Source organism: Schistocerca americana, chromosome 3, assembly GCF_021461395.2.
Source record: "Schistocerca americana isolate TAMUIC-IGC-003095 chromosome 3, iqSchAmer2.1, whole genome shotgun sequence".
In the NCBI taxonomy this organism is placed as follows: Eukaryota; Metazoa; Arthropoda; class Insecta; order Orthoptera; family Acrididae; genus Schistocerca; species Schistocerca americana.
In genome coordinates this window covers 534,800,473-534,812,591 of record NC_060121.1, presented here as the reverse complement: position 1 = coordinate 534,812,591, position 12,119 = coordinate 534,800,473, and the positions used below count along the sequence as shown (strand labels likewise).

The 12,119-nt window shown below is 38.5% G+C and overlaps 1 protein-coding gene across 1 annotated transcript in view; it reads left to right on the top strand.

Moving 5' to 3' along the window:
• The window catches only part of LOC124607342 (ORM1-like protein 3), a 29,100-nt gene extending 28,090 nt beyond the window's left edge, over positions 1–1,010 (top strand). The window contains exon 4 of the mRNA XM_047139647.1: positions 527–1,010. Within this exon, the coding sequence (XP_046995603.1) occupies positions 527–662 (136 nt within the window). The 3' untranslated portion in view covers positions 663–1,010. The remainder of the gene's footprint in view (positions 1–526) is intronic.
• The last annotated feature ends 11,109 nt before the right edge of the window (positions 1,011–12,119 follow it).

Genomic DNA, 12,119 nt, shown 5'->3' with positions numbered 1-12,119 from the left:
GTGATGCCGAATGAGAATCTACTTGAGTAGATAATTATTGACAGCAGTTTGAAGACTACTAGTGTGGTGCCAAATCAAAAGGCTACCTGGTGTTGAACATGGCATCCATTTCGTAATCCCAAAGAATGATAACTTTGTTTCAATACCAAACAAAGGTAGAAATTTATGGTCCAAAATGTGCTTTCCAGACATTAAACAATGCAGTTAATGTGACGATATGAATAAACTTGTAAATGTTTACGATAAAGGTGTATGGCATTTATGTCATGTGCTGTAGAGACCTTAATTTTGAGTTTAAACAAATCTCAGCACTAGTGCTTATTTACCACTTCCCTCTCACTCAGGAATTGTAACTTTAATATATAATTTGAGTGCTTACAAAATACATGCAGGCTTGAGTGAGAGGGTGGTGATGGTGCTGGTGGTGGAAGGTAAGCAGTGTAGATAGGGTATGAGAAGTGAAAATAAATTGAGTATTATTTGTTCACTCTTTTTTTTTACACTATTTTTTTTTCTTTTTTGACAGGTTTTTCCTGGCTAGCTACTACACAAGGTATGCAACTGGACATTTCGTAGTGAATTTTGTATCGATGATGTTGGTCTTGCTGCCGAAGCTACCACAGTTCCACAGAGTGAGACTCTTTGGTATAAATAAGTACTAAGTATTTTTCTGATGACTTACTGTGTGTAAAATTATACAATGTTACAGACGTCACTGCATCTTTTGCAGATGCACTGTACTTACAGTATAAACTGCCATTATGTTTGAGATTGCAGTTAAGTGTGTGTGTTTTTTAAACACTCTCAAACTTTGAGAAGTGTATGGCAGGTGTTGTTACTTCAGTTTGTGTGTAAAACTTTCCAGATAAACACGATATTGTTCAGACTTTCGTTGCATTGATTTTACCTCTGTTGTTTGACAAATTTCTTTTGGTTAGGATATTTGTGTAAAAAGAAAGAAATCCAGTTTTGTTTAAATAAACTCACTGAAATGGTGACATTCTGCATTATCATCACCCTCTGCATTTGTGTGAAGCAGCTCTTACATCTTTCACATATTTAAACTAGATTCAGATTTGTAACTGCTGTTTAACACAATTAATTTAATGTCATGTTACATATTTGTGAAAATACTTATATGTCAAATAATTGCAGTTATTGTGCTTTTCTCCAAATTCATTATTAAAAACTGCAGGATCCTCTTTTGCAGCTGAAGCATTGGTACGTGTCATTATTTTTATGTTAATATTATTAGTCATTGATTTTTAAATTTAGTTGGAATTTTTGTTGTTATAACTGCCACACTTAAATTTTGTAACGTTTTTTAAAGATGATCAATATTGACAGACATGCCACAGGTTCTGGAAATCAGGGAAATTAAGGAATATCAGGGAATTTTGAACATGTCAGGGAAATTGGGGAAATGTCAGGGAAGTTTAAAAATAAAATGGAAAATCTCATTTTTGTCTCAGTAGATGAAACAGTTTGTTTATGGAAGATTCATGCATTGTCACTGACAGTGCTGCTGAGTACGTTCGCCGCTTCCCTACTCCCCTCATTACTACGCTTCACCCCTTCCTACCACTCCATTCAGCTTGCAGTCAGTGCTGCCACCACTACTTGCCACTAGCCTTAGCAGCTGCTGATAAGAGGCAGGGAGGCAAGAGTGGTTTGTTTGGATCTGATTGTCAGTGACTGTAGACACAGCGGCCGGTGACAGCAGTCATGTGTGCGTGAGTTAGGTCAGAGTGATTGTGTGAATGTGTGTATGCTCTTGTTTTCTGACAAAAGCTGTGGCTGAAAATTTAGTTGTGAGTGTGTGATTTTCTTTTGTATGTGGCTGGCTGCAGCTCGGCAATGATCTTTACGGTGAATTGCTACCTATTCTTATTATTATTGATTCGCAGAGTATTCGGACAACTTATCTGTTGCATGGATTGATCAGTATGCTATCTGTGGCTCGTGAACAGCTGGCCGCATGATTGGATTTCTGTGACAGACCAGAACCGCAGGCCGTTTCTTTAATGGATCGGGCCCGCCTATCCGAAGCCATTCTGTTTCCACTAATGTCCATGCACTGCCCGTCTGATCTAGTCTCACCAATCTGCCTGCAGGATGGGTCTGTTTGTGTATGGCATAATGCAGTGGATTTTCATGGTTTATCCATGGACCCAGGACTGCGATGCTCCTCAGCAGACCAGCGGTCATAGGTGATGGATTTTAGAAATTGTGACTGTCTCACAGCAAGAACATTGTACAGTGTGGCATTTTATAGACATTTTATTTGTTGTTGTACATTTTGGCACTTCAAAAGTAGTTAATACGTCAGAAAGTAAGGACAGTAAGAAGAAGAAAATTGTCAGTCGCTGGCGGTTTGTATGCTATGAACTCATATATTTCTTGAAAGAAAAACTCACACAATATCTTTAAAATAATAGATATAACACAGTGGGTAATAACAGACAATAACGAACATAGTAGAACCAACAGTTTATTGGTGGTCTCTTACAATGTTGGTTTACACAGTTCTTCCCTCACTTATGGACTTCTTTCAAGAGTCCTACGTTTTTCTGAGGTTATTTTTGAAATCAGTGAAGCTATTTTAAATCTGTCTTGCAACTCCAAGGAAATGCATATTTTTGTCACCAAATGTGTTTTGTTTTATTGAAATAAAATATCAGGAATCTTAATGAAGCACACAAACCACTTGGCTTGCTTTCTCCATCTAAAAAAAGTTCATTACAAAAGAAGTTCATGTTCGTACTTATGATTTTTGCTTACAACAGTATACGCCATCTGCTTGCAAGCTTTGTCTTTTCTTTTTTTTCTTTTTTCGTTTTTTGAAAGATATTTCTTCATTTGCAATATTGTTTCTTGTACCATAGCTGCAAATACATTGTCAGCTTACATACTAACGTACCCTTGAGGTCTCAAAATTCGTTAGCAAAAAATGCTAAAATTTGTCTGGAAATCGGGGAAATATCAGGGAATTTCAGTTGGCGAAACTTGGGGCAACCCTGATTGAGTTTACTTTGACTCAAAGCTGTAATGAACGGTAATTTGTAGCGGTCCTGCAGTGAAATTGATTCATAGCCATGATTTTACTGAGTATGTCAGTGTAAGAGTTTACAGTTGGTAACTGCTTCATGCAGACTATGCAATGCCAACTTTTAAATAAATGATCTTACAAAGCAGAAGTTACAAGCAAGTATGCAGAATGAAGAAAGGTGGTATTACAAAAGTGCATGTATTGAATTTGTCGCAGGTAAAGAATACATTGAAGAGCACCATCTATGCATGCAACATATATAGACAATGTAAGCACGTAAGCTTTTAATGAATTGGAGGAGCAGATTGTGCAGTATAAGTACACACAGGTGAGAGACAACAGAAGCTGACCCTTCATATGAAATTATCAGAATGAGTGAACTGAAGGCATGGCAATTTTCCAGAGGCAGGTAGAATGTAATTTGAAGCAAATATGTGAGGAGGGGGAGGTGAAAAGACATGGAATTACATTACAGTGAAGAACATTACAGTAAAAAATTGCATGTCTTGGAATTTGATGAAATGTGTGGGCAATGCCAATTAGAGACATGTTATTCTGATGTGTCAAATAGTGTTAAGTGGCCTTATCTGAAGCACTTGGAATAAAAAGGCTGCAACACTTGAGTGCTTTGGAAGATGCCAGGAAGCTGTGCTGCTTCGCAGGAAAGCAGTGGCAAAAGAAAAAATGCCTGCAGGACGTACTTTTAAATGCCAAAACTTTATTGTAGATTGATTGAAGGACATTTAGAGCAGAAGATAATGCTACTTAACTCTATAGCTGTGGATGACATCAGATTTTTCTGTACAAAATCACAGGGCATTTTTGTATGATAATTAGAATAGTTTTAAGGATAGAATTAAAGGAATGTAATGAGAAAACAAAAAACTTAATTTAGAGTTGGTATATGTAAATAATGTGGGAAACATGAAAATTGCATTCAGCATTATAAAAGTGCAATAAACTTTTTTTATAATTTTTCTGAGTGTTGTACATCTTGAAGTAAGGCTCCATACATAAGCTTGGCAATATGGTTACAGATTTGTTGGTGCAAGAAAGCTTATGTGTAAGTATGTGAGTGATACTGGAGAAAGTGTAAAACATGTCTCCCAATGTTTCAAATGGGGAAAATGGTGATCTCCGATGTTCCAGAGCAACAGACAGATTTTATGGGAAAATAGCAGCCTACAATGTTCCAGAGCAACAGAAAAGTATTTGATGGAAAAATTGCTGCTTCTGACGTGCAAAAAGAGCACAAATTACGATAACAGTGGGCTGGGGGGCTAGAAAGGGAGTGGAGGGTGTGTATTATTTTTCATGATACCTTACACAAAGAGCTAAGGATCTGATAGCAAAAGACAACACTGATTTAATAATAATTCATGTTCACACAACTTTGTAGCTTCTAGTAGTGGTCATTGTGAACTGATATTTCATATGTCATCACTAACAGCTTTGTGACCACTTTCCTTTTAAATGATGCACCACGTTCACTCTAGGAAAGAAGTTAAAGATTTTGTCAAAATGCCTCCTGAACTCAAGGATTCTTAATGCCTAGAGTAGAAAGGAGAAAGATATGGCATCCTTCCAGATGGTGATACCAATGATGATGAAAATGAAATAGGTGATCCAACAGAATATTAACTTGGTAGTGTGTAAAAAGAGGGAAATTTAAAGTAAGCTACAGGTTAGCTGTTTGATTTTTGATTTGTTTCATTAAAATAATTCAGGTAACCAGAATTGTCATATGTTTGCAGTAAGTAGTGTCAACTTTTTGGATGGGTTTTAAAATAGTTTACATTAATAGAACAATTTGTGGTTTTTACTAGTTAGAACTTGTTAAAAATAAGAATATTTTCAAGGATTTTTTTGAAGATAGTGGGATGTCTTGTGTTCAGGGTCAAATTGTAATCACGTAAAAATTGTTTATTGAATTCCTTTCTAGTAGACAAAAGGTAGGAACATCAAAGAAGGTGTGGTGATAATTAGGTTGACATCAGGCTATGAAAAATGTGATATGTAATTGCTCACTGACAAACTCCAGTAACACACAGAATAACAAAACTAGTAAACTGAGATGCCAGAAAAGTGATATCTGTGAAGGTAGTTTGTTTGCACCACTGTACAACATCCATAAGAGTTCTTCGGGATTTAATTGTATGGACATTGGACTGTGGTGTAAGACATGTTTCTGTGCCTCATATTTCGGTATGATTTTCTTATCAGTTGTACATGAAAATAAGACACACTCTTCATGGAAAATTTTTACAATATGTTTTATATATTTTAATTACTTCAATTATCTACACATGGTACCACCCTTTTTACGGTCGCCAGTTGCACTGGTGTTTTAAGAACTGGCGCCGTAAGGACGTGCGAATAATATGGATTATTTCGAGGTGTGTGACTGGCGGATACTTTCACCAGAAGCAATTCACGTGTCTAAGTTAGCACCTCTACAGTCTCTCCCTACGGTTACTATTGTAACGGTCTAAACTGATTGATATACTAATTATCCTTTGAACAGAGTGATATTTACCTCTTCTTTCCTGAAGAAAAGGATGCACCTACCAGCTCTGTGATAAAGAATGCAGTATAATACAGTCACAAATAATGTCGCCGTTTTCTCAGAAGTTTGCAGGCTACAGTGTATCCAGGCATCATTTTCAGGATGAAACAATTTAGAAACGAAAGAAACTGAATTCCTTTCCAGAAAATATATTGTAAAAGCTTTTACACAAATATATATTATTGTCTGACATACACACGCTACGTCCACCTAGAATAAAGGACCTAGACAGATAGCCGGCGATGTGGGCGAGCGGTTCTAGGCGCTTCAATCTGGAATCGCGCGACCGCTACGGTCGCAGGTTCGAATCCTGCCTCGGGCATGGATGTGTGTGATGTCTCTAGGTTAGTTAGGTTTAAGTAGTTTTAAGTCCTAGGGGACTGATGACCTCAGATGTTAAGTCCCATAGTGCTCATGGCCATTTGAACATAGACAGATAGCTGAAGAGTGACAGATTTGATGTCGGATTAAGGACACATTAGAATACAGGTATACAGTACTTTTGTCTTTCTTTTCGTACATATTTCTTTTTAGCACAGACATATTTATATTGCATCTTCGCTCCGCACAATGTTACGATACTTATTAAATGAGATATACTTTATGGCTAAACCAGAATAACATCTATCATAGCAGACAGCGTCTTTCAGCTTTCCCCACAAAAAAAGTCCACAGGTGCCAAATCCGGGGAACGGGCTGACCAAGCACGGGTCCTCTTCCTCCAAATCAGTGTTTTGGACACAATTTGTGAAGACATGCTGTGGTACTTTGTGCGCTATGGGCTGAATAGCCATCATGTTGGTACCACAGGTTCCTCCTACTCTGCAGAGGAAAGTCTTCTAGGTCTGTGGAATATGATCTGTCAGGAATCTGTCATACGTTTGTGCGTTCACTTTTCCGCTATGAAAACGAGCCTATGAGCTGATGGTTCATCATCCCGTACCACTCGATTACACTCCGCGGACGCTGACATACTACCTGACGAAGCGAAGGGGGTTGTCAACAGACCAATAGTGCTTCTTTCGGCGGTTTATCTGGCCATGACTGGTAAGTGTGGCTTATCACTAAACAAGATATATGTTACATTTGGAGTATCCTGTTTTAATGCCCATGTACAGAAGTTAACACGATTCTCATAATCGTTTCCATGCAGCCCTTGATGGAGAGAGATGTGATAAGGATGCCACCTATGTCGATGGAGTATGCTTTGGAGACTTGCCTGACTCATGCCACTTTCTTGTGCGATTGCACTGAAGCTAAAGCGCGGATCAACTGCACCAGCAGCAAGAACATTAATGTCTCTCTCTACCGTCGTCACTTGTTTCCTTCTGTTACATTGTGTAGGTGTTATACTACCACTTCTATGTAACTAGTCGAAGAGGTTGATAAATAACTACAGAGATGGTTGACATCTATTGGGATTCTTGCCGCATACACCGTACAAGAACGAACAGCATCCTACCTACATTCTCCATACACCATCAGCATGTCGGCTTTTTCTGCATTGGTAAATCGCATCGTCCACTTACCACCTACTCTTGGACTGTCACACGCTGACTGACTAGCTACTCACAATGCACTCATGGAACAAAGAAGCACACTGTAAGCAAACATGACAACATCGTACCTACCAACTACGCAGGTTGAATGGCACAAACAAGTCTCGATACGGAAACTTTTCAAAATACAATGTCTCGTAAATGGCTCGCACTAAAATCCGGAAAAAAACGCCACTGATATACTAATTTACCATACTTTTATGTTTGCTCAAAAAATACGCAAATATGATTACAATCTGTTTATCGGCTAACGTTACGAACCACTGACTTCGAATCAATTCTGTGAAAACCGCACGTCAATAGCACTTTCCTTTTCCGCAATGTTTGGAGTGCAAGAACAGCGCCCAGATCAGCACAGACTACTTCCGCCATGCATAAGCACTGCTGGATTACCTGTTATTCTTCGTATTTTAGCGCCTCTGTTAACACATATCGATAATTCGGGACCGCTCTGTTTAACGGACACGTAAAATTGCACTTTAACAATAATTTTGATTGTAACGGGAAACAAACCAACACTTCCATCGACACTGTGTGTCACATGAAAAACGTGATAAGCAGTATTTTTTAGCATTTGCACTTGTGTGCTCAATTATTTGCTGGATGTATTCCAATCTCCGTCTTCCTCTACAGCTTTTAGCCTCCACAGCTCCCTCTAGTACCATGGAAATCTTAACAGGTTCCAATCATTCTGTCTCATCTTCTCGGCACTGTTTACCAGATTTTCTTTTCCTCTGCAGTTCTGTGAAGAAACTACTCATTCCTTACCTTACTAGTCCACCTAATTTTCAACATTCGCCTGTAGCAACACATCTCAAATGCTTCATCCTCTCCTGTTTTGGTTTTCTGACAGCCCATATTTCACTACCATACACTGCAGAGCTCCAAACGTACATTCTCAGAAATTTCTTCCTCAAATTAAGGCGTGTGTTTGATACTAGTAGACTTTTCTTGGCCAGGAGTGTCCTTTGTGCCGTACTAGTCTGCTTTTGATGTCCTCCTTGCTCCGTCATTGGTTATTTTGCTGCCATAACTTCATCTACTTCGTGAGTATCAATCCTGATAAGTTTCTGGCTGTTCTCATTTCTGCTACTTCTAATTACTTTCATCTTTCTTCGATTTAATCTCAGTCGATATTCTGTACTCGTTAGACTGTTCATTCCATTCTGCATATCATGTAATTCTTCTTCACTTTCATTGAGGATAGCAATGTCATCAGCGAATCGTGTCATTGATATCCTTTCACGTTAAATTTTAATTCTGGCCCAGAACCTTTCCTTTATTTCCATCATTGTTTCTTTGATGTATAGACTGAAGATTGACTACATCCCTGTCTTACACCTTTTTTTCATCCAAGCCCTTCGTTCTTGGTCTTTCACTGTTATTATTCCCTGTCGGCTCTTGTACATGTTGTATATTCCCCGTCTTTCCCTATAGCTTACCCCTATTTTGCATAGAATTTTATACATCTTGCACCATTTTACATTATCGAACGCCTTTTCAAGGTTGACAAATCCTATGAACGTGTCTTGATTTTTGTTTAGTCTTTCTTCCATTATCAGTGTCAACGTCAGAACTGCCTCTCTGGTGCCTTTACCTTTCCTAATGTCAAGCTGATTGTCATCTAATACATTCTCAATTTCCTTCCAATTCTTCCGTATGTTAGTCTTGTCAGCAACTGGGATGCATGAGCTGTTCTTCTGATTGTGCGATAATCACACTTGTCAGATCTTGCAGTTTTCGGAATTGTGTGGATAATATTTTTCCGAAAGTCAGATAGTAAATCGCCAGACTCATACATTCTAAACCAACTTTGTTTCCATCAGGAATTGTATATTCTACACACCAACTTGAATAGTCGTTATATGTCCCTTCTCCCAGCGATTTTAGAAATTCTGCCGGCCTGTTATCTACCCCTTCTGCCTTAATTGATCTTAGGTCTTCCAATGCTCTTTTACATTGTGATTCTAAAACTGGATCACTTATCTCTTCTAAATGTATTCCTGTCTCTTCTCCTATCACATCAGGCAAATCTTCACCCTCGTAGAGGTCTTCACTGTACTTTTTCCACCTATCCGCTCTCTCCTCTGCATTTAGCAGTGGAATTCCCGCTGCGCTCTTCATGTTACCATCCTGCCTCTTAATTTCACCGAAGGTTGTTTTGACTCTTCTGTATGCTGAGTCAGTTCTTCCGATAAAAATTTCTTTTTTGATCTCTTCACATTTTTTCTGCAGCGATTTAGTCTTAGCTTTCATGCACTTGCTGTTTATTTCATACATCAGGAACTTGTATTTCTGTATTCCCGAATTTCGTTGAATATTTTTGTACTTCCTTCTTTCTTCGATCAAATGAAGTATTTCTTCTGTTACCCATCGTTTCTTCGCAGTTACCTTCTTCGTACCTATGTTGTTGTTTTTTTCCAACTTCCGTGCCCGTCCTTTTTTTGAGATGTCCATTCCTCTTTAACTGCACTTCCTACTGAGCTATTCCTAATTGCAGTATCTATAGCCTCAGAAAACTTCAAGTATATCTCTTCATTCCTTAGTACTTCTGTGTCCCACTTTTTTGCGTATTGATTCTTCCTGACTAATCTTTGTAAACTTCGGCCTACACTTCATCACTAGTACATTGCTATCTGACTCTACATCTGCTCCTGGGTACGAATAGTCTTTCTCCTCTCTCATTCCTTGTTCCAAGTCCATATTCTCCTGTAACGTTTTCTTCTATTCCTTCCCCTATAACTGCATTCCAGTCCCCCATGACTGTTAGATTTTCACCCCTACGTACTGTACTGCCTGTTCAGTGTCCTCGTATACTTTCTCTCTCTCTTCATCTTCAGCTTGCGACGTTGGCATGCACACCTGAACCGTCATTGTCGATGTTGGTTTGCTGTTGATTGTGATGAGAACAGTCCACTGTTACTCACTCACTGTCCTCTCTTCCTATTCATAATGAATCCTACTCCTGTTACATAATTTTTTGCTGCTGTTGATATCACCCTATACTCATCTGACCAGAAATCCTTACCTTCTTTCCATTTTTCTTTACTGAGCCACACTATACCTAGATTGAGAGCCTTTGCATTTCCCTTTTCTGATCTTCTAGCTTCCCTGCCACTTTCGAACTTCTGATATTCCACGCCCCGACTCATAGAGTGTTATCCTTTAGTTGGTTATTTAACGTTTTTCTGATGGTCACCTCCTCATTGGCAGTTCCCTCCAAGAGGTCCGAATGGGAGACTAGTCTGTAACTTTTTTCCAACAGAGTTCATCAAGATACTTTTTCAATTACAGGCCACATGTCCTGTGAATGTACGTTATGTGTTTCTAGTGTAGTGGTTTCCAGTGCCTTCTGCATCCTAATGCCATTGATCGTTGCTGATTCCTCGCCTTTAGGGCAGTATCCCACCGCATGGGTAAGAGAGTGCCCTGAACCTCTGTCCATTCCTTTGCCCTCCTTATGTCGGAAATTTTCGCCCACCTATACTGATTTTTATTCCAAATTTAAGCTGTAGTGGATTTAGAACCCATGGCCAAGGACGTTTAGATTACTAATCAAAGGCGCTACCCCTAGGCAACGGGATAGTATAACACTCAGCTCGAAATAAAAAAAAAGTGTTATACAGATGGAGTACACAGAATATTCGGTAGAGTAGAGAGGGTCACTTGATTCTTAATGTAGTGACTAGACATGTGAAAGGGAATGACATCACATATGCTTTAATAGTGGAAAGACGGTGCATTCTAGAGAGAAAGAGGCACTGTGACACAACGAGACTGTCGTATTCACACACTAGTTCTGTGCGCATGAGGAAACGCTCTTGTTATTCCCAATCCACAGTGTAGCTATTAAAAATTATATTTTTTCAAATTACCTAGTAGAATTTTTATAATACATTCCCAGCTATAAGATTATATTGTTTCTTTCTACTTTTCCTATTTTGGTAATAGGTGTTGATAAAACAATTCATTAGGAGAGCCGGAGGGGCCTAAACTGTCCCATGTTAAAAGGATGAAAAAAAGAGGAATGTTTATGGAAGTAACATTACTTCTGTTAATTTGAAAATTTGTCGACATATACAGTTTTTTAGTCTTGAATATAGGACCCAACGATCTTTTATTATCTTTTATAGTTTCCTTTAAATAATTTTTGTTATCAATCCTATTTAAAAATGCCATATTTTATTAAGTTACTTATACACTTCTGAGCATATTGTCAAATGGTTCTGTTATAATGCAAGCACCTCAAAGAGCAAAAATTTCATCTTCCTGTCTTGAGTGATTGTTGATAAAATGTTCCTTAAATTTAAAAAATCTAATTTGTTACAAATGGCCTCCAAAATTTCTCAGTACATTCCCGCATTGCTCCTATCACTAGCAACTGTGTTACTGCGTACTCATAGTCTCTCTGTAGATGTCAGATCAGTAATCTCGCCTCTCCCTCCTATTGGGTTTTCAGCACTGAGGTTATCTGAACCTAAAGTTTGCTTGAGCCGTCGACGTCATGCTCCCATGTGCTTTCGCACGTGCCCAGTGGATTCCAACTTTTCAACTTTAAATTTATTTCCATGTTGTTTCAGTTCCTCTATAGTCTTTATAACTTTGAACTCCACATCGCCAAGATAGTATTTGTACCTAACATTGTACCTGAGCTCTGATCGTTCAAAAATTTGTTTCACTCCTTCCACTTCCATTGTCCTACTTGACCCACTAAAATTTGCCTCACAAGTATTGCTGTGTTCTCCCTTGATTTTGTTTTTGACCCTACAATGTTTTGAAAATATCTTGACACCCATTAATTTTGCGCTATCACCTCTAGTAGCAGTTACAACCCCATTTAGAGAATTGTGGCCCTGCTTTTACTAAGAACCGTATAATGCCACTTTCAGGTCCCAGAACCACCATTCATTTCTACAGATTCCTCCACTGCTACGTAAACGGTTTT